This window comes from Scyliorhinus torazame, chromosome 1 (assembly GCF_047496885.1).
Source record: "Scyliorhinus torazame isolate Kashiwa2021f chromosome 1, sScyTor2.1, whole genome shotgun sequence".
Classification (NCBI taxonomy): Eukaryota; Metazoa; Chordata; class Chondrichthyes; order Carcharhiniformes; family Scyliorhinidae; genus Scyliorhinus; species Scyliorhinus torazame.
This window is the reverse complement of record NC_092707.1, coordinates 185,514,384-185,538,221: the sequence shown is the minus strand read 5'-3', so window position 1 is coordinate 185,538,221 and position 23,838 is coordinate 185,514,384. Positions and strand designations below refer to the sequence as shown.

Sequence of the window (23,838 nt, the reverse complement as noted above, 5' to 3'; positions counted from 1 at the left end):
TAAGCATACAAATAGGCTTTAATACTTGAAAGAGCAAAGAAATTAACTGTGAGAAACCACTTCAAAAGTTTTCACCACATTAAAGAGGATAATTTATCTTCATCTCATAGATGTTTGAACTTGGCATACTGATAGACTGTTTAAAGAGTTTATGGGTACAGATGGTAACACCTTCACTTTATTATGAGAGAACTGTATTTTTGAGATACTGACAGACTGTTTAAAGGATTTAGGAGTAATTATGGGGAGACTTTCATTTTATTGTCAGAGAACTTTAATTTTAAGATATTGATGTATATGTGGAGTTTGCACATTATTTCTGTGTCTGCGTGGGTTTCACCTCCACAACCCAAAGATGTGCAAGTTAGGTGGATTGACCATGTTAAATTGCCCCTTATTTAAAAAAAAAGAATTGGGTACTCTAAATTAAACAGTTTTTTTATTTTTAAGATACTGAAAGACTGTTCAAAGTATACAAATGGAATGAGCAGCCAAACGACCCCTAATCGAGGGAAGACCCAGGACCTGAGCCCCTCCAATCTAGAACAAGCCCACCGATACCATGAATGACCCCCCGCTCAGCACTTTGGAAGCAATTGTAGGGAAGGTACTCACTCCCTTGCCACCCCTTGGAGTACAAGGTTCCAGGATGGCACTGTGCTGCCAAGGAGTGGGGCCAGAGGGGAGGGAATAGTGGGTCTGAAGGGCGGGTTGGGGTTGGTGAGGATGGGGAATGAGGGGAGAGGCTGATGGGTGGTAGAAGCAAATTATTGCGGAGGTTAGAATCTGAAATCAAAAGATCTTAGGCGAGATTCTCCGACCCCCCCGCCGGGCCGGAGAATCGCAGGGGTGTGGCGTGAATCCCGTCCCCGCCGGCTGCCAAATTTTCCAGCCCGCGATGGGCCGAGTGGCCGCCTGTTTTTGGCGGGTCCCGCCGGCGTAAATCACAACAGGTCCTTACCGGCGGCCTGCAGAGTCCTCGGGGGGGGGGGGGGATCTGGCCCCAGGGGGTGCCCCCACGGTGGCCTGCCCTGTGATCGGGGCCCGCCATTGCCGATGCGGAGAAGAACCCCCCTGCGCATGCACTAGGATGACGCTAGCACACGCTGGCACTCCTGCGCATGCGCCAACTCGTGCCGGCTGGCGGAGGCCCTTCGGCGCCGGTTGGCATGGCACCAAGCCCCTTCCGCGCTGCCGGCGGGGGGGGGGGGGCCAAACACTCTGGTGCCGGCTGAGCCCCTGAAGGTGCGGAGGATTCGGCACCTTCGGGGTGACCCGACACCGGAGTGGTTCACGCCACTCCTCGGCGCCGGAGTGGCCCGGCCCGCCGGTTCGTGGAGAATCCTGCCCCATAACTGTCTTTTACCTTTTATTTTTTTCTTGTCTTTTTATATATTTTCCCCCTACTCTTTCCCCCTATCTTGTCCCCCCTTTCCTTACATTTTCTCCCCTTTGCTTCCACCTTCCCCCCTTTTTCTTATTTTGCCTCTCTCACGCCCATGACCCCCCCCCCCCCCCCCCCCCCCACCACCCCCCATATCTACATCTGTCACAGCTTACCCTCTGATTTTAGTTTCTGTGCTATTTGGCTTTTCATACCTTTTATTCTCTCTGGGGACTGCCATTTGCACTCTTTTCCCTTGGTTTCTGTGGCTATGACTCATCTTTCATTCCCTCACCCTACAGTATAAATATCTCCCACTTTCTATGCCTTTTGGCTTTGACAAAGGGTCAACCGGACTCAAAATGTTAGTTCTTTTCTCTCCTTACAGATACTGCCAGACCTGCTGAGAATTTCCAGCATTTTCTCTTTTGATGGCTGATGGGTGGTACTGGGGGATGCTTTTGCAGCCATTCAGTGGGGGAGGGGTATGAGGGCGGTGGTGTGCTACAGGAGCATTTTGAGGTTGGGGCACGCTTTTTTAAAAGGCGCTCTGGTCATGAGGAGCAAAACCCTACAGGGAGATTAGATCTTGCCCCTCTTGGGTCCAGCGTGAACCCCAGTGTGCTATTGAATGGCATGTCGGGGACGCTCCTAGCGCCAACGGGAATCACTTGCTTTCCTGCTGGTGGGAGGACTTAGTTATAGAATCATAGAATTTACAACGTGCAGACTCCACACAGACAGTGACCCAAGCTGGGAATCGAACCTGGGACCCTGGAGCTGTGAAGCAACTGTGCTAACCACTATGCTACCGTGCTGCCCCTTCTCCAATCGGGAGAATTAAGGCCCATGTCTCTGACAACCACAAACAGCACTGTAGTGGACCTGTCAATATATGTTAGAATTATTCGGAATGATTTCAAATGTATGATCGTATTCCATCGTTTGGGTGACAATTCATCTATTCCCTAACTTCCAGATAATTTTTTTTTTAAGTATCTTAAATGAGGCTGCATAGCTAATTCTGATTTTTTTTCATTGACAATCCAGTCGTGATCTGATCATCTTATATTTGAAGAGTTATAATGCTTTTGTGCACCTTTGCATTTCAGGTGATAATCTTGGATATTGCGGTGACCCAGGAATCCCAGCACACGGCATTCGTTTGGGCAAGGATTTCCGAGTGAAGAACTTACTTCGATTCACCTGTGAAGCTGGCCATGCACTTAAAGGATCTTCGGAACGTGTCTGCCAACCAGGTGGAACTTGGACTGGTATCCAGCCAGAATGTCAAGGTACATGATTCACTGGGCTTTAGCACAGAACAGCTCAGGAACTTAAACAGTAATTCATGATATTGCAAAGCAAATAGTTCAAACCAGCTTTTGAGCAAATGGTGCATTAGCTAAAAGTTTTTTTTTGGAGCTATTTGATATCAAGCCAAGGTTTTCAAATTAGTTTCATGCTTTATAAAGGGAGCACGTTGTCCTGCATATTGCCTTGAAAGCCAATTAAGCTGCTTGGCGGTTTACGGGTTGGTAATGCCTCTTATTGGCACAAATCAAATACGAGCCAATGCATTTGTTACAAGACACTGGTGCTGTTTTACAAGGATCGGAATTGTCCCGTTGTTTGGATTATCTTTTCCTCTGGCAGTGCACCCCCGCCCGTGGGTTTTCCAGCAGCACAGAGTGATTTCATCCATTGGCAAATGGCAGGAAGAGAGAATCCCGTCGCCACCGAAAGGCACGCCGCCGAGAAACACATGGCAGGGGTACCAGAGAATCCAACCCATGATGTTCCTTTGAAGCTGGCATTAAATAGGTTTAAGTAGTGTACTTGCGGCTATTGGACAATGACAATCTAACACACTGAAATTTCCCTTCCATAGTGTATTATATTGTTGCAATAGCCGATATGTCTTACAATGAGCTCCCACAACACTATATTTTATCTGCATCAGAGTTCTCTACATCTGCTCGGCTATATTTTTAGACATTCTATTATTAAAATAGGAAGATGCTTTTTAAGAAATCTACTCTAACTTTCACAAGCTCGGATTTGATTTTATCAGACATTTGTGTCATTTATGGTGAGAATATTTACACAACGATTATTGAGGGGTTCGTAAAGGGGTGGTTAAAGAGAGTTTGATCAGAGATAATGTCTAAAATGGATTAATCAATGATTTGGTTCAATGAGTTGATGAATTATATTTTTAATCAGTCCCTCTTTAACAAACCCTATAAAGAGAAGTTGATTAAAGATATAGCTAAGCGGTGCTGATTAAAGCGTGGTTAAGGGGGGCTGATGACCAATGAGTGGCTGATTAAAAGGATGATCTAAATATATTGGATTAATCTGAATCCCCGGCCCTGTAATCTGGTTATTAACTGTCCTTCGCATTACTGGTCTCAATGGAGGAGTTGAATTGGAAGATAGCCTGCAGCAGATTTGATGCTAAATTTAATTTCAGCTCAAGTATGAAAAATAATGGACAGTGGAAATAGCCTGAACCTAAATGAACCTCTTCAGAACTGGCAGGGATTAGGTTGTTGGATAAATGCTGTAGATTACACACTTTATCCTATCTCTCTATCAGCATGCAAAGAAAGGGTGGCCATTGTTTCTTTTCACACTCAATCTGAGTATTATAAATACATCATTAATAGAATTGAAAAATCCTTTGTATTGAACTTCCTGAGTGAGTTTGAACTCCCCCATGGAACTAATTGTCCAGAACACATGCAGACATATCAGTTTTGCAATATTAATGTCCTGATTTGTGACTGAAGGTCTTCTTTGATGTAATCAAAAGTATTCCATCTCTGTGCAAATGTGTTGGAGGAATACTTTGAATGCTACTGTGTCATTAATCTGGAACGGATTTGGGAGATCACTATTAGTGCATGTGGAAGTTGAGGTAGGTAAGAGAGGGAAGTAATAGGGCAAAATTCCCTCTCCTTGCTTGTGGCTGGGATTTTCCGGTGTCACTGACAGCGAATGGAGTTTTAGTCAGAATACAAATTTTCAGTTCTCACTCGCACCAGGTCCCGCCAAGACGAGACCAAAGAATCCCACTCATAGGACAGATTTTTGCATATCAAATACCACCCCGTGGGACCTTCTGGTCCCGCCAACTTGCACAGCGTTTTGCGTGGCTGGCCGGCCCGGCTGCTGGGGAACCCGCTACCTGGTGGGACAGGACGGAAAATCACCTCCATAGTCTCCAATTCAAGAAAGCAAATAGGAAAGTGGTAAACAAAATAGTCTCCAATAAAAAAATAACTGGCACGGTGAAAGGCAGCGACACTAAAAGGGAGCATGTTTGCTTTGTTGAAGAGTGAGGTGTAGTCTTTCGGAGGAGTTGGAAATGCTGAGTAGCGGATGGAATGATGCTGGTTTAACTTATTGAATAGGCAGATAAAATATGAGGGAAGCACTGCCATAGGGAGTTTTTAAAGGTACTAGCATTGTTACATTCGAGGAACGTGGATTGGCCAGGCTAAATTGCCTTAGGGTCCAAAGGTTAGGTGGGGTTACGGAGTTGCAGGGGAGTGGGCCTAGGTAAGGTGTTCTTTCAGTGGTTTGGTGCAGACACGATGGTCGAATGGCCTCCTGCATTGTAGGGATTCTATAATTTCTATGAAACACTGGATAAGAACATGAAGGTGAAAGACTATAATGTTTCTGGGATGAGATGAAGAAAGATGGGAGGCGGCTCGTGTGGAACATAAACATCTGCATGAATCATTGGGGCTGGTTCTTGCAAATACTTTCTAATAATTTACAGCATCGAGGGACAAGCTTCACTTTTGGCTGACAGGAGGTAATTTCATTATCTGCAGAGGGAATAATTAGGATTCAAAGTGATGAGTCTCGTGGTGGTTCAATAAAAGCCAAGCTCGTAATTAAAAATATAACAAAATGCAAGTACAGCATTTTCCTTGTTCATTCTCATAACACGATGAGAAAAGAAATCTGTCTCTGCCAGCCATTATTGTCTGTCATGAGTTGCCCTGAGAAAGAGGTGGCGGGTAGCCTTCTTAAACTATTCCAGCCCATGAGTGATGGTGCTTCTGTTAGCTAGTAACTTGACACAGCGACAAGGATAACATATATCACCAAGTCAGGAACAATGGGTAACTTGGAGGGATCCCTGAGGCAATAGTGTTCCAATGCACCTGCTGCTCAAATAGTTTTCGGTGGTGATGGTCACGGGTTTGGTAGGTGCTGTCAAAGAAGTCTTGCTGTGATTCTGCATTGCATCTTGTAACGATTTTCCAGTCGACCTCCCAAGTTCCCTCAGGTAGCCGAGGAGAGCTTAGATGCCTGGAGGTCTTCTCTACCTGCTTGGCTGCTGCAGCAGCCACTAGTTACTCTGTAGTGGCCTGGCTGCATCATCTAATTTTTATTATAAACTTATAAAAAATCAGAGAGAAGATGTCTCCTTCTCCCTTACTTTGCTGCCTTCACAGCCTGCTGCTCATTTCAAGCTAGAAAGGCTTCTGATTGGCCCTTCAGCATCAAGAGGCCACCTCCTGTTCATTAATTCACTACCCTGGGGAAGAGCACAATGATTGACTGTTTCCCGCACAGTGCAGGTCTCTGACCCCCATCTCGCCCTGATAACGGGAGCCCTGCCCTCAGCCTTTAAACTGCTTTGCGTGATTCGGCCAGTTGATTTACTGGTCAGTAGATATTCATGATCGGAGATTCAGTTATGGCAAGACTATCAAATGTCAAGGGAAGGTGGATGCGCTATCACTTGTGATAGATTGGTCTTTGCTTGGGACTTGTGTGGCGCGAATGTTACTTGGCACTTATCAGCCCAAGCCTGTATATTGTCCAAGTCCTTGCAAGTAGGATAATGCAGAGCGCTGCATTATCTGAGGAATTATAAATATTATGAATACTGCACAACCATCAGCAAATAGTCCCATTTCTGGGCAGCACAATGGTTAGCACTGGGACTACGGCGTTAAACACCCGGGTTCGGATCCCAGCTCTGGGTCACTGACGGGTGGAGTTTGCACATTCTCACTGTGTCTGCGTGGGTTTCACTCCCACAACCCAAAAATGTGCAGGTTAGGTGGATTGGCCATGCTAAATTGCCCCTTAATTGGAAAAAAAAATAATTGGGTACTCTAAAAAAAAATTTTTTAAGTCCCATTTCTGCCCTCGCAATAGAGGGAAGGTCATTGATGAAGCAACTGATGATTATTCGATTATACATCACAAACAGTGATGTCTCATTTGGGAACCCACCTTTGCTTGGCAAGAGTACAAGAAGTGAAGCAAGTTAATTGATCACAATGGTTGGTAGAAAACATTGTGAAGTCCCGCAAAGATGGATTTAAAAGAGCGGTGAAAGCAATAGCAGAACTGACTTGTACTTGGCATTGTTAACAAGGAAAAGGCTATATTTTAGCAGAGTTATGAAAGACAGCCAAGAATAATGTTGTCAGCACTGATAACAAGTCTTGTACCTCTGTGACTATATTGGTACAACTGCTGTTAAAATGAGGACGAGCTGCCCCAACCAGTGGAGAATTCTATCTTAAGACAGCCAGAATTCTACCAAATCTGAGTGAGGGTGATAGGTTCAAACCCAAAGGGAATAATACAACAAAAAAAACTCATCATCTCAATCACACAGCATGTTGACACCAAATTATCCTGTAAAAAGAAACCGGAATCATTATGCTTGTTCCCATGCACGAGAAAAGGACACACCAGCTGAGTTTGAAGGGCAAGTCTATTCAAAGCAAAGATCTGGGGCGAAATTCTCCGGAAACGGCGCGATGTCCGCTGACTGGCGCCCAAAACGGCGCAAATCAGACGGGCATCGCGCTGCCCCAAAGGTGTGGAATGCTCCGCATCTTTGGGGGCCGAGCCCCAACCTTGAGGGGCTAGGTCGGCGCCGGACGAATTTCTGCCCCGCCAGCTGGCGGAAAAGGCCTTTGGTGCCCCGCCAGCTGGCGCGGAAATGAGATCTCCGGGCGGCGCATGCGCGGGAGCGCCAGCGGCTGCTGGCAGCTTCCCATGCATGCGCAGTGCAGGGAGTCTCTTCTGCCTCCGCCACGGTGGAGACTGTGGATTTTGTGGATAGAATGAGATTCATGGGAAAGAGGATCAAAACATGAGAGAACAGAGTCTAAATCTGACCGTGGCGGAAGCGGAAGGGAAAGAGTGCCCCCACGGCACAGGCCCGCCTGCGGATCGGTGGGGCCCGATCGTGGGCCAGACCACCGTGGGGGCACCCCCCGGGGCCAGATCGCCCCGCGCCCCCCCCCCCCCCCCAGGACCCTGGAGCCCGCCCGCGCCGCCTTGTCCCGCCGGTAAGGTAGGTGGTTTAATTTACGCCGGCGGGACAGGCATTTTAGCGGCAGGACTTCGGCCCATCCGGGCCGCAGAATCGCGGGGGGGGGGTGCCGCCAACCGGCGTGGTGCGATTCCCGCCCCCGCCGAATATCCGGTGCCGGAGACTTCGGCAACCGGCAGGGGCGGGATTCATGCCAGCCCCCAGCGGTTCCTGAGATCCCCTGAGATCACAAAATATCGAGGAATGAGAAAGTTGTGTTGTCAGCACAAGATTCAGTTAAAATTGGTCCCCTCTAAAAGGACCAGATGAACTCATTTATGGGAATACCTTGGATTGAATTGGTTCAGGAAAAGATACAAGAGAGTGAATCATGACCCTTTTATTTCCTTTTATATGTATGCTCAGGTGCTATATTATATACGTACACTATAAACAATGCCAGCAGGAGGAATTTTGAGAAGTTGTATAATTGCATAGTTTTCCTGGCCAAACCAGAGACTACAAGCTGAATTTTCCGGCCCTTCACGCCAATGGGATGTTCGGATCCCTCAATGGTAACACCCCCATGGTGGGTTTACAAGCAGTCTGAACAACGGAAATTACTGTAGACATCATCGAGACCGGAAGATCCCAACACAGGCTAATGAATAGTCACATCCGTTGCCGGAAATCATGCCACGCAGGGAAGGTGGGGGGGCAGAAAATCCAGTCCTATAATAAAAATGCAGATTTAGACTCTGTTCTCTCATGTTTTGATCCTCTTTCCCATGAATCTCGTTCTATCCACAAAATAATTAAACAAAACTATAAAGTGTTGCAATACCAATACACAATACTGCAGATGCTGGAAATCTGGAATAACCACAGAACAGTTACAGCGCAGAAGAAGGCCATTTGGCCCATTATGTCTGCATCATGACTTAATGCCATTTCCCTGCCTTTCCACATACCGCTACATATTATTTCTATTCAAATAATCATCTAATGCCCTCAAGTGCTTCGATTGAATCTGCCTCTACTACACTTCCAGGTAGTGCATTCCAGGCCTGAACCTCTCGCTGTGTGAAAACATATTTCCTCATATTATATGTACTTCTTTTGTAAATCACTTTAAATCTGTACCCTTTCATTCTTGATCCTTTTACAAGCTCAGTAAGAAGTCTTACAACACCAGGTTGAAGTCCAACATGTTTGTTTCAAGCACTAGGTGAGGAAGCCTCAGGCTCCTTCAATCACCTGAGGAAGGAGCAGTGCTCCAAAAGCTAGTGTTTGAAACAAACCTGTTAGACTTTAACCTGGTGTTGTAAGACTTCTTACTGTGCTCACCCCAGTCCAACGCCGGCATCTCCACATCATGGCTACCTTTTACAAGCTGGAACAGTTTCTTCCTATCTACTCTGTACAGCCCCCCCCCCCCCCCCCCCATGACTTTTACCATCTCTATCAAATCTCCTCTCAGTCTTCTTCTCTCCAAGGAGAATAGTCCCAATCTCTCCATTCTATTTTCCTAACTGAAGTTTCTCATCCCTGGAACCATTCTTGTAAACCTCTTCTGCATTCTCTCCAATGCGTTCACATCCTTCCTATAGCGTGGCACCCAGAATTGTACACAATATTCCAGCTGAGGTCTGACTAGTGTCTTGTATAAGTTCAGCATAACCTCCTTGCTCTTACACTTTCTGAATAAAGCCCAAAATACCAAATGCTTTTTTAACTGCTCTCTCTACCTGTCCTGCCACCTTCAAAGACCTATGCATATATACATGCAGAGCCTTCTGATCCAGAACCCCCTTCAGAATTTTACCCCTTATTTCATATTGTCTCTCCATGTTCATCCTACCAAAATGCATCACCTCACACTTCTCCGCATTAAACTTCATCTGCCCCTTAGCTGCCCACTCCACCAACTTGTCTACACCCTTTTGAAGTTTTGCACTGTCGTCTTCACAGTTGACACAACGCCCAAATTTTGTGTCATCCGCAAACTTTGAAATTGTCCCCTGCACACCAAGATCTAGATCAAATTCTCAAAATGTTCTGCAGGTCAGGCCACGTCTCTCGATCATGAATTCCCATCTTGAAGAAGCTCTACTCTTCATTCCAACAAGTTCCATGTGTCTTTTCTATCTTTCTCATCTGCATTGCTCTCTGTTTTTCTCCTTGTGGTTTTACTCATCCCAGTATCATCCATTTTTGCCTTCCTTATGGTCATTTAATTTCTCCTGTCTTTTGCCGCATCACATGCCTTCCCTTCTCCACTCCCACTTTCCCAGCTTCTATTCTTGGTCTGTAACCTTTTCCAATTCTGAAAAAAGACCATCAATCTGAAACAGTGGTTGAATTTTCCCACAAGTTCTGCCATGGCAGAACATTGCTAACGATCTTCTGGGCGGTGATCAATGAAGAAGCCACTTCCGGACCCCAACCCATTTAAAGTGATGATGGACCAGGGAACAGGGAGACACAATAGAGGAGCACAGCAATATTAGGCCAGCAGCTTCACTGGGACAGATAGACATGCTGATGTAGATAGGAGAATGCGAGGGTGCCTCAAGATAGAGGAGCCCTCTGAAGAATTAGAAGATTCTTAAAAGTTATAAGATTCTTGAAAGTAAGTATGGCAGCAGCTGTCCAGCCAACAAGGTGGAAGGGAAACTCCTCCATAGGATAGTCTGTCAAAGTGACTGTGGCCGTCTCATCACTGTGCATCCAGGGCAGGGCATCTAAAGGAGACGTCATAGATCCCCGGCCTGCCATCTGGAGACCATCACCCAGTAATGGCTGGGTGGGGCTTGTCCGCTGATGGAGAAGAGGTGGCATCACCAATTTCCCCCCTATGCAGGCACTTAATTGAATTGAATCTGATTTACTGCAGCCACTCTGGGCAGGCGACCAGCGCCAGTCTGACCCCGTCTCTGGCAATGTTGCTCGGAGACAGGTTGACATTGGGAAATCACACCCATCAGCGGTTCTTTCATTTTGCTCCTGATCCAATCTCCAAACCGGTTTCTCTGTGGGACCGGGAGAATTTGACCCACTTCTTTCTGCACAGATCCTGTCTAATCTGCTACATATTTCCAGCAATTTTTGCCTTTATTAATAAAGAATAGTAACAGTAGTCTAGGGCCCGAGTTGAAACCTATCCAAATTAATGGGGTTAAAGTGCCCCACTGTGGCAGCACCAATCCTCAGCCTCAAACCGATTATAGTGAGTCTACAGCACAATAAAATTGTCCACAATTTAGCACCATGCATATAGCCACACTGAGAGGCCAACGTTAGTGCTAAACTGAAATGTCATATTGATCAGAAACAGTGTGTAAGTTTAAGGTTAATTACCCTACCTGTTCCTGAACTAGCAATCAGCTTGAAACCATTCAATGACTTATTGCATGTTCATCTATCATCCAATTATTTCTGAACTGAGGAATTGAAAATCCACTCATATTATGTTTTATGGCAATCCATAAGGAAAAATAAGATTCAAGTGTATAAAAGAAATAAACTCATACAAAGTTTCTCATCAACTGTAATATAGAGCCGGCTATAAAATTCATTCACTACATGGGGCTGGATTCTCCGCACCCCAATGCCGAAATCGCGTTCAGCGACAGGGCGGCGAATCCGATTTCCCGCACAAAATAGGGACCGGCGCAGGTTCCGCGATTCTCCGCCGTCCAAAAAGCGGCATACTCGGGGAGTTCGGGACTGGGGGCTCTGTGTGCAGGTGTTCTGGATCGGGCGAGCGGCCGATTTCAGGGGACATTATTTCAGCTGTCCAGCTGAATGGACTGAGTTCGCCATGGAGCACGGCGTGGCCGCTGGAGGCCACTGACCCAGAGATGCGGGGGGCCGTATCGGCAGCTGGAGCTACAAGCTCCATGATAGCTGCCTGCTAGCCCCCTGCAAGGCTGCAAATCTGTGGCCTTTTGACGCCAGTTTTCCTGCCGTAAAAAAACACAGTTTTCACGATGACGAAGCGACATAGTCCCAAAAATGGAGAATCCAGCCTATGGATTTTTATAAAATGGGTAATTTAACTAAATGCAGTTAGTGAGTTAATCAATTAATAAATGCAGTACACAGTTTAGTATCACTCAAGTTTAGTCAATGAACAAATTATGCTAAAATCTGTAGACGGGAAGCATCTCCCAAATTCATTAACTTCACTATCTCGAAGGACGAGGGCAAAAGGAGCATGGAAACAAGTTCCATTTCAAATCGTGTACCATCTTGACTTGAATATCTATCATCATTTCTTCATCATTGCTCGGTCAAAATCCTGGAACTTCCAACCTTACAGGGTGGTAGAGATCCCACCACTTAAAATATCTACATTTAAAATTTGAGTCATTTCTATCAGCTTAAATGTGTAATCATTAGCCATTTGCATTCATGATAATTTCCCAGAGCTATTGGTGACAGTGTTTTAAGTGTTCTATTTATTTTGGGAAGAAACAGCTATTCTTACTCATGGGTTCGTGTCTTGCAGACTTCATCTAAAATGTTTTAAGTTAGCTGCTTGGGAATTACACAAGTTATCAGAGTCACATACAACCAAAAGTATTTCATTCCTGTTCAGATTTAGGAGCAGCACCGTGAGGAATATCAGTGTTGAGGAACTGATAAGCTCTCCATTTTCTTTTGTGCCCACTGTTGTTCATGTGCACTTCAAGAGGTGTCGGAACTGGGGTTGGAGGTGTTTGCAGCTCAGTTCACTTCACTTCGGTTGTGTTGCTCAGAAAATCTGCTGTTCACATTCCTCTGGGTCTCACTTCATGGCCTGTTGACCTCATTGCCAGAGTTGGCAGCAATAGCTAATTGCATTTGAAACACCTGCTTGGCTGCATTGGCAGACTGGACACATCTTCTATTTGTTTGTTTGAATTCTCTTCAGCCTCTGCTTCTGCTTCACCTTGGATCAGTGGAAGCACAAGGATATCACAAAGAGCACCCTACCTAGGCCCACTTCCCCACCCTACCCCCGTAACCCCACCTAACCTGCACATCTTTGGGCACTAAGGGACAAATTAACATGACCAATCCATCAAACCTGCACATCTTTGGACTGTGGGGGGGAACTGGAGCACCCGGAGGAAACCCACGCGGACACGGGGAGAAAGTGCAAACTTCACACAGACAGTCGCCCAAGGACAGAATTGAACCCGGGTCCCTGGCAATGAGGCAGCAGTGCGAACCACTGTGTCGCCCCTAACTTGCCCTCAAGACTTCTCACTGCCATTTCTAAAAGCTTGAATCCAGATATCAAAAGTCTTTGGGTGAGATCTACCGGTCTTATTGCACCTGAAAGGCATCACGGTATGGCGCAACGTAACCGGCAGATACCGGGAGATCCCTCTTCCGGGATGTACCCGGCTCATCACATCTCGCGAGACCACGTTAGGTCTCACGAGACGTTACTTTTTAGAAAATCTGCATATTGGAGTGAGACAGCTAGTCTCACTCTAATTAGCATTCCCATGATCTATCCAAGGTGTAGAATCTAGCTCCCTCGTCTTGGAGACCTTGGGAGAGCATCATTCAATGCTGGTCTCCACACACAAGGACCAGATGGAATGGGACTTGTAGGAGTCCCCTACGGGATTGGAGGCCCCGAATGCTTTTCCTTTGGACAGGATGGCACCCTGGCACTGCCAGCTGGCAGGGCCACTGCAAGGGTGCCGGGCTGGCACTTTCCCTGCACTGCGGATCGGGCCCAGAGTGCCCTATGTGGGTGCAGGGGGGCCTGAGGACCCCCTGGTGAATTGGGGCTTGGGAGGTCGAGGGATCGGGATTCCATTTAATAATGGCACTCTGATCGCCTTCTGCACTGAGGAGTTTCGGCGAATGGAGGTCCTCAGTGCAGGAAAGGGCATGAGTTTTGATCTCAGCCGTGTATTCCCCGCTGAGGCCCCCAAATCTACCTGAATGGCCATTCAATAGCGTGTTTTTTCTCTGCGCTAAACACCTGGTTAAATGCGTGCGCTATTGCAGTAGATCTTCCTATTGGAGTAGATCAAACCCTTTATTTTCTTTCACTTGCTAAGCCGTATTCTATTTTCCATTTTGATAACGAGCTGGTTGACACATCATATCGTGGGAAAGTCCCATTCACATGAGCACTCCTACTGCAGAATGTTAGAATTGTATCTTCACCAAATGGACTACAGCAAAGAAGGTCCACCAACACCGTTTCAGAAACCAGAGAATGGCAATAAGCGCTGGCCTTGCCAGTGACATTCCTTACCCAAGAATTAATGTTTCAGTTAAGAATGTGACTCCTGCACAATGTGAGTCATCCTCCATGAGTCAATATGTAAATGATTTCAGTTCACAGAAGTCAACTCAAACCATGGGTGGGATTCTCTGATCCTGAGGCTACGTGTTGACGCTGTCGGAAACGCCATCGTGTTTTCCGACGGCGTAAACAGGGCCCTAGGATCAGCAATTCTGGCCCCTACAGGGGGCCAGCAGGGCGCTGGAGCGGTTCACGCTGCTCCAGCTGCTGATCCGGCTGTGGAATGGGCGCCGGGGATGTGCGCCTGCGCAGTGGGTCCGGTGTGAACCCGAGCATGCGCAGTCCCACCGGCGCGATTTCCGCGCATGCGCATTGTCTCCCTTGTCCGTGCTGGCCCCGACCCAACATGGTGCAGGAGTACAGGTGCCGGCGCGGAAGAAAGGAGGCCGGGAGAGAGCGGGGCCGGCCTGCTGATGGGTGGGTCCCGATCGCGGGCCAGGCCACATCGGAGGCCCCCCACGGGTTCGGACTCCCCCCCCCCCCCCTCCCCCCCACAGGCAGCCCCCGGATCCTTCAACGCCGAGGTCCCGCCGGCTCAGAGCAGGTTAGAACGGCGCCGGCTGGACTCATTTTCTTTTTTTACGGCCGGCCCATCCGGGCTCTGTGGAGAATCGCGTCCGGGCGGCGTGGTGCGATTCGCGCAGCCCACCGGCGATTCTCCGACCCCGCGCGCGGTCGGAGAATCCTGCCCCATCTGCCCCAGATATACAGTAGCTGAACAGAAATATTTCTACAGTGAGCTGAATTTCTTCACCCATCTGCCCATTTAGAAGAATTATTTTCTATTTGTTTTAACTTCTTGTTTAATCCTGGTTACCATCATCTTGGCCAAGTTTTTTTCTCCATATTTTCTGACCCTCTCCCCAGTTCCGCCCCTTCCTCGTTGTCCAGAGTTAATCGATCCAGAATCTCGAAGTTTGCTAATGCAAACATTTCCAGGTGAGTCGCTTTTAGAAGCAACAAAAACAGAAAATGGTGCAAATACTCAGCTGGTCTGAAAGCATCTGTAGAGAAAGAAATGGAGTTGATAAGCGGGATCTACCGGTTGGGCTGAAGTCAATGGACCTTTGGCTGGCTTGCTGCATCCACGGCGATGGGCCCAGAAAATACCAACCAATGTTTTGAATCCACCTTGAAATGTTGATTGTCCTTCTATGGCTTAGTGTGGCATCAGTTTTCTCTGGCCATTTCTGTATACATTCTCCATTGCCGATACACAGAACTTGTCTTCCTGGTACATGATTTTGTCAATGGCATCTGATTCCTTTTGCCATTGAGCTACTTTTTAAAGGACAATTCACCCGCATACGCCTTTGACTCGGTCTGAAATCTGTTTTGAAATTCTTCTCAACTGGAGCTTGACAGTCGACAGTGTATCTGCCAGCAGTTGATTTTAGCTTTGTGTATGAAACCATCTTCAGAAATCTGATGACATGTAGGTGAAACCATTGTATTCTGGAAGGCAGTTCATAGAATTTTTACAGTGCAGAAGGAGGCCATTCGGCCCATCGAGTCTGCACCGGCTCTTGGAAAGAGCACCCCACCCAAGCCCACACTCCCACCCCATCCCCATAACCTAGTAACCCCACCCAACACTAAGGGCAATTTTGGACACTAAGGGCAATTTTAGCATGGCCAATCCACCTAACCTGCACATCTTTGGTTCACCAGTATTGACACGGCCCCAGAGAGGTGTTAATAGGTATTAACTCAGCACTTTGCTTTCATGCCCACATGTCTGTCCTTGGCCTGCTGTAATGCTCGGGCAAAGCCCAACCCAAACTGGAGCAGCAGCAATGTGGCGGCTCGATCCTACACTCTGGAAGCTTCCAGTAGTAACAGAGGGGTTTATTAACAAAAGGCTAAGTCTGGTATATATACAGTACGAAGTCTTACAACACCAGGTTAAAGTCCAACAGGTTTGTTTCGATGTCACTAGCTTTCGGAGCGCTGCTCCTTCCTCAGGTGAATGAAGAGGTATGTTCCAGAAACACATATATAGACAAATTCAAAGATGCCAAACAATGCTTGGAATGCGACCATTAGCAGGTGATTAAATCTTTACAGATCCAGAGATGGGGCAACCCCAGGTTAAAGAGGTGTGAATTACATCAAGCCAGGACAGTTGGTAGGATTTCGCAGGCCAGATGGTGGGGGATGAATGTAATGTGACATGAATCCCAGGTCCCGGTTGAGGCCGCACTCATGTGTGCGGAACTTGGCTATAAGTTTCTGCTCGGCGATTCTGCGTTGTTGCGCGTCCTGAAGGCCGCCTTGGAGAACGCTTACCCGGAGATCAGAGGCTGAATGCCCTTGATTGCTGAAGTGTTCTCCGACTGGAAGGGACATTCCTGCCTGGTGAACAAGCATCTCATCTTCCAATAAGACATGTTACAGTCCTCAGGACTCAACATTGAATTTGAATTTCATACATTTTTTGTCTCAATGCAAGAACCCTGCTCCCTCCATCTATCACTTGTTCTTAAGTTTGCCACACCTTTGTTGCAGTCTCTCTCAGCTACAGTTTCATATCCAACACATCTTCCCTCTCTTTTAATTCTGATGGCGAGTCAAATGGACTTAAAACATTAGGTGAAATCCTCCATTTAGGAGACTGTTGACACAGGGACTGAATTGTGTGGAGATAGTGTTCCTGTTGGGGGCATTATTTGAGGAGCAATTTAAGATATGCTAATGGGCCAGCAGTCTGCTAGCGCCAATTCCAACCAATTCCCGGCCCAGCCGGCATTCTAACTGCTATGTATTTAAAACAAAGCTAGTTTATTTTACACTACTTTAAATGGTTTGCACACTCCACTGAGTAATAGCTAACAAAATAATAGTATTGAATCTATGTTACAGTAATCTATTATGTCTCTCTAATACAACCTACACTCTAACTCAAACTCATACTATCCTTTTCCATCAGCTTCTCCCAGAATGCTTAGTGATGCAGCCTTTGAGAAGACTACTTAGTGATGCCATCTAGTGTTGATATACATGAACATCATCTTGCTCACTCTTTACTCTCTTAGATTATACATATCATTACAAGGTGAACTCACAACTCAATGCCAGTGAGGAGCCAAGGGACACCTTCTTCCTCAGCATGGGTCACAGACTCAAGCTGTCCCTCCTGAACATTGCCTGGAGGTGATGGCAGAGGCAGTTAGCGCTGCCAGTCTTACCAGGAAGAGATAATTGATTATCCAGATGGGTGGGGGTCGCTAGTGAGGCCTCTGCCCTGGGAGGGGCAGAGAACCTGAGAGGGTTCCTAAGACCATGTTGCAGGTGTCCTCTGATACGTAGTGAGCTCTGCTGATCCCCTGCTTCCTCCGCAGTTGGGCAGCGCTTGTGAACAGTGCCAATACCTAGTGGCTCCCTGGTTGAGCTTGGCCACGCCCATTCCATTGATGACACAACTGGGGTGTGAGGGAATCCGGAGGGGTGGCCTGGGTGGGCTCCCAGATGACTAGAAGCCTTCTGAGCATTTTAAGGCCACAGGCGGCACACAGCAGTGTGAGCAGCCAAGAGCCTGTAAGCAGCACCAAAGGGGTGCATTTAAAAAACAGACTGCAGCAATGGCAGTCTGGGCCAGGCCACCCCGATCATGAGGGGGACACCCAAGTCCATGGACTTGGCAGCAAGTCACTACCTGCTACTTCCCCCAGCCTAGGCAGCTATTCCCAGCAAGCCTGACAGTTTTCAATGGTTTTACAGTGTTTTTTTAATCTTCCACTCCCCCTCCGCAGCACTGATGCCCAGTTTGTAAATACCTGTAGCAGTTCACACCCGCGACACGTCCGCCTGAGAGGAGCGGAGCATTATGGAAGGGGGGAGTACACTGTGTCCAACCCACTAATCAGATTTAAATGAATGCAAATACTGGTTTTGCATGCTGCCGCCAGCACAGGGCGTAAATCTCGTTACCACCACCAGCGAGGGACCAGAGCATGGCGCCCGAATCAGCACTCAGTGTGGACCTCGATTTTGGCCGGATGCCCGATTTTCTGCCCAATCACGGTTCGCATTTGCGGAATTGCAGAGCGGAGAATTTCTCCCATGAACTCTGTTTTCTCTCCCAACTGATGCTGCCTGACCTGTTGAGATTTTCCAGTATTCTCTGTTTTTGTTTCAGATTCCAACATCCACAGAATTTTGCTCATTAAGATATTAATAGATTATGGTCCCACCTTAATATGGAAAGATTTTCTTACGATGTATTTGTAAAATCCTCACCCACAAGTTCTTCCCTCTCTGATCACAACCCCCACCCTCACTCATTAGCAAGAGCTTGTTTTTTCTCAATGAGCACATCTTTCATCTGTAACATGCTGCACCATGAGACATCTGCCACTGGAAAGCAATAACCTAACTGGGTTTCTCTCCGAAGTACAAGGGCTCCTTCCATCACTGAGGTCAGGAATCATCGTGACAGCACTTATCTAGCTTTTCCAGAAGCAAAATCTCTTTCTTGAAGTGCGGACAAAACAACGGCGAGAACTTTGCAGCCCTTGACGTCGGTAGGATCTTCCAGTCCCACCAATATGAACTGAGATTTCAAAGGCTCGCCAGGCCCTCCACAGTAATTTCCGACCACAGTATTTCCAAAGAGATCTCACCAAGGCTTTGATCTACTGCGCTGCTAAGCTAAACAGGCCCAGCAGTACAACCAAGAGTGCATTTGTTTGGCTGCAGCCACCTGACACTGTGTTTGAGCTTTCAGTGTGCAGTGCGCTTCCAATTGCCCCTTCCTTCATGTCTGTTTAACTCATACAAATTCATGGATTTTTAAAAATTAATTCATGCGATTACGAGTATTTTGGCAATGCATTGCCCATCCCGAATTGCCCTTGAAAAGGTGGTGCTCCAACCCTCTAAACCCTGTACTCCTCTAGACATAGCTGCACACTTACTTACATTCTTAATCACGGGCCCATTTCCCCAATCAATTTTTTCTTTGCACTGCTGCAAGTGTTTCAGGGGATCTCCTAAACATAACTCCTGCAGGCAAGAAATGAACTTCTACTGTGAACAGGTATTACAACTGCTTTCTCCTGCCAATCACACCGGAATGCCATGGATAAGCTCCATGGGGTGCCAAATGTTTATCATCCTTCACTGAACTGTGAGCCAACAAGCCCATCTGCAAGAAGAAATCAATGATAATCCAAACTAAATTTTTAAAGATCCCTTCAATAGATTGATTATCTGCTCCATTGCAGTTGTAAACAATGTACATCCCTTAAGCCATATGTGGCTTGCTGTTCAACCTCGGGGGCCCTGTTTAACTGAACAATCTACCAGTATCTATCGTGTAAACTCATTAGCACTGTGCTGGGAAGATGAATATTTGAATTTTTTTTTGGCAGCAGGAATCTGGAGATACGTGCACACCTCAGAGAAATTTGTGAAGTCTTATGCGAGACAATGGTTGGGGAAATCTATCAGAAGCTGCCTGCCACACGTGGAGAGATTATAGCATCACTTGATCCATGAAAGCCCATTTACTTTAGTTGGCAGCTGCGGAGTGAGATATTAAAGTTTGTGTGAAAGCTGGCATGGAATTTGTTTCACATTGAATCCGAGCACAGGAGAGACTTTGACGCTAGTTCCAATGTGGCCAAACTTTAATTTTCTCTAATTTTACATCTTCTTTCCTTTCCCCTCTCTGGCATCTGGCAATGTTATTCATCAAGGGTCATGCTCACTCACCAACACAAAAGGTATTATTTTGCTAACTACTCATCAATGTGAGCAAGAGGACACAGCAGGGGTCATTAAAGCTTCCAAATTACCTACCACCTTTTGCTTCTTGATTGTCTTCCCAAGGCTAAAGTTTCCCATGTGGGCACATACAAACAAGTATCTGAGTACATCAGAAGCTTGTTCCTGGTTCCTGCCACCAGGAGTTTGCCACCCCATTCTGCTGACTTACTTCGGAAGGTACAGAAATTGCTGTTTTATGATTGATGGTGTTAATTAAATCTCTTTTTGGGTCAATTTCAGCAACAGTTGGAACGAGGCAGGCTCATTGGTTATCAGGTCCTACATGAAATGCATTTGTCATTTGCAATCAGGTTCCCAGTGTGCGCAATTCTACATTCCAAAACTAGCCATTTATTCTGCACTAATAAGCACCAAAGTGGCAACCTCAGCCAGAGAAGCTGTGAGGCCGGCTGGTGCATGAAGTAAAAGTGTCAGCGTGGTGCTGGAGAGGGTTTCTTCTTGGACCAGAGTAAAAGAAATTTCACTCTGCTTTGGGCGAGTGTTGGTTGTAGCTGCTGAGGGGTTCTTGGCACTGACTTCCAAATTACAACATGTTTTATCAGCCGCAGTGACACCTCTCATCTTTAACAGCATGAAAGAAAGCTGAAACAGAAAAATAAAATTCCAGACCTCACTTTTTATTTTATGCAGGAACAATATTTTTTATCAAATGAGACCATAGCAGGTTAACTTGTACATTGCAGGGTATGAAGGGTTTGTGAAGGGTATGTAATAATTTTAACCAATGGTTTTCAAACTGTAGGACACAATGATTCAATCTGACTAAACGATACACTATTAATTATTCAAAATCAAAGGGAAGTTTAGCAGGGAATCTTTCAAATTAATGGTGATTTAAAACTATTGCCAGCAGCTCCATTGCAATGTGTCTAAAATCTTTTGTGCTTATGGGCAGCAAGAACTGGATACTGTTAACCAAGGTCAGCACGGTAGCATTGTGGATAGCACAATTGCTTCACAGCTCCAGGGTCCCAGGTTCGATTCCGGCTTGGGTCACTGTGCGGAGTCTGCACATCCTCCCCGTGTGTGCGTGGGTTTCCTCCGGGTGCTCCGGTTTCCTCCCACAGTCCAAAGATGTGCAGGTTAGGTGGATTGGCCATGATAAATTGCCCTTAGTGCCCAAAATTGCCCTTAGTGTTGGGTGGGGTTACTGGGTTATGGGGGTAAGGTGGAGGTGTTGACCTTGGGTAGGGTGCTCTTTCCAAGAGCCGGTGCAGACTCGATGGGCTGAATGGCCTCCTTCTGCACTGTAAATTCTATGTCTATGTTAATCACTCCATCTCACTAATGATGCAACGTTTTCAATCAGTATTCCATACTTTCTAACTCCCAGCCAGGACTACACCATTCCTGAACTCCCTACCAGGGATCCACCACTTCCTAACTATTAAACTTTTCTGGATCTGAATTCTGATAGGCTTATCTATCTTTCTTTTCTATGGAGCAGGCAAATACAGATCAACTGTGGTGCAGTCCATACCCCTCACAGCACTTACCCCTTGCAATACTTATCCCCCGCAGTGTTATCGCTCACAGTATTACCCCTTGCAATACTTACCACTCACAGTGTTGCCGCTTGCAGCACTTACCCCCACAATACTTACCCTTAGGCATTGCTTTTACCCTTCGCAGTACTCACCCCTCGCAGTACTCACCCCTCACAGTGCTCACCCCTCACAATGCTTACCCCTCGCAATATTTACCCCTCTCAGTCGTTATCACTCGCAGTGCAGAACCCTCACAATGTTTACCTCTCGCAGCTTACCTCTCGCATTGCTCACCTGTTGCAGTGCTCACCCCTCTCAGTTACCCTTATAGGTCTTGTCCTATTACAGTCCTTTCCCTTCATAGCCCTTGGCCCCAAGGTGTTTACACATTAGAGTGTTTGTCCCTAGCAGTCCTTACACCTCGCAATGCTTTTTCCTTCTGTGATGAACGGTTACTGCCTTATCATCATGTAAGGTGATGTCCCCTTTAAGACCGGGCTTGGAACCCTGGGGACTCTACCTCTGGCTCCGCCCATCTGGGAGCCATACATAAAGGGCTGCCTCATGGTCTGTGTAATAGTCAGCTCTCGTCTCTAGCTCTAGCATGGTTATTAGTCTAATAAAGCCTTCTTTACAGTTTAATCTCTAAGCGTCATTATTGAGGGTACCTCACCTTCCTTGAACCCCATCTTCTCTGTCCCTCAGTTGAGAAAATCACCACTCATGGGGCGGGATTCTCCCATCCCGCGGCAGAGTGTCCACGCTGTGGTAAATGCCGTCGCGTTTTACGACGGCGTGAACGGGCCGCTTCCAGGAGTACTTCTGGCCCCGACAGGGGGCCAGCACGGCGCTGGAGCGGTTTGCGCCGGTCCAGCTGCCGATCCCGGCGCGAACTGTGCGCCGCGGGATACTCGCATGCGCAGTGGCCTCCCTCAACGCGCCGGCCCCGACGCAACATGGCGCAGTGTTACAGGGGCCGGCGGGTAGGAAAGGAGGCCCCCAGCTAGAGAGGCCGGCCCGCCGATTGGTGGGCCACGATCGCGGGCCATGCCATATCAGAGGACTCCACTCCCACAGGCCGCCACCCGACCCTTCAACACCGAGGTCCCGCCGGCTCAGAGCAGGTTAGAACGGCGCTAGCGGGACTCGGCTCTTTTCTTACGACCGCTTGGCCCATCCGGGCCGGAGAATCGCGGGGGGAGGGGAGGGGGGGGGCACGTAGAGCGGACCGCGATCGGAGGCGCGCCAACCACGCCGGCGCCAATTCTCCGCTCTGCAGAGAATCGCGTGCCGCGTCGGGGTGGTGTCGCCCGGTCGTGGGGATTCTCGGGCCCAGCTCAGGGCTGGGAGAATCCCGCCCTCGGTGTCTGCCACTGCAGTTACTTACAATTTACCATCAACATCTCTTGATCAGTGTTTGCAGAACATATGACCACGTTTGCGTTGCCTTTCCATCTGACAGTTTAGTTTTTTAAAAAATTATCTCAAATCTGCCCCTTCATTATCTGAGCTTCTAGTCTCCTTTTGTCGGTAAAATTTGGCTGATTTCCAGTTAATCAGTTATTACATGTGCACCAATAAAAAGCCAGGGACAAACCAGGCGATTTGTCCAAATGGCTGTAAGTGGTACAGATGATGATCTCAGAGACAGCAGGTTTGTGTTCCTCATCTCTGTGTTCCTAACATAGTTGGACTGGCAAAGGTGCTGCGAGGCAGAAACAGCTATAGCAGGGAGCACTTGAAAATTACCTGCTGTAAAATAGAGCAACATTTATAAATCAGTGACTATTTTTGAATTGTAGCATCTACTAGAACGAATAGGAGAGGAGCGGGGGGGAGGGTTCCTCTCAATGAAGAGTAAACAACTTAATCTCTGGTTTCCGAGATGCAGGCAGTGAGAATTAATTCACCTACGATTGTTTTGGAAAGAAGCCTGGAGCTGGAGATTATAAAAGTAATTAGAAGATGCAATAGGTAAATGTGTCAGTTCCATTTAGCAAAAGAGATTTCATCTTCGTTCACAGAAATGGGCAAAAGGGTGCTTTATAAATGTGAAGAAAATCATTGATTAAAATCTGTCAAACAGCAGCAGTAAGCAGTGTGTGTATGTGAGAGACAGACAGACAGAGAGAGAGACATTCAGGAATGCAGCATTCAGAAGGCACAGAGAGAATGCACGAGACAACAAATAAATCCTTGGTCCTGCAGAAAGTACCATTTTAAAGGGCCAAAGAGGTGAGGAGGGACTTGACTCCTCAAAGAACAAAGACATGTACAGCACAGGAACAGGCCCTTCGGCCCTCCAAGCCCGTGCCGACCATGCTGCCCGACTAAACTACAGTCCAGAGCAAGTGTAATGGTTCCTGACCCCAGACACTCTAAAGGAATCAGAAAGGGTATCATGTGACGAGTGAAATAGCAATAAGTTTGTCAGTGTTGATGTTGTAACTTGCATCAGTTTTATTGTTGCAGTTCTCGGTACATCCTCATGTGCGTTTTACAGAAAGGTACTAATGGAATATTGGCTGTGCTCTGATTTGATGTTGATAAAGTG

At 47.1% G+C, this 23,838-nt stretch overlaps 1 protein-coding gene across 1 annotated transcript in view; it reads left to right on the top strand.

Moving 5' to 3' along the window:
- The window catches only part of csmd2 (CUB and Sushi multiple domains 2), a 995,459-nt gene that overhangs the window by 879,866 nt on the left and 91,755 nt on the right, over positions 1-23,838 (top strand). Inside the window, exon 54 of the mRNA XM_072502405.1 lies at positions 2,497-2,679. Coding sequence (XP_072358506.1) covers positions 2,497-2,679 — 183 coding nt within the window. The remainder of the gene's footprint in view (positions 1-2,496; positions 2,680-23,838) is intronic.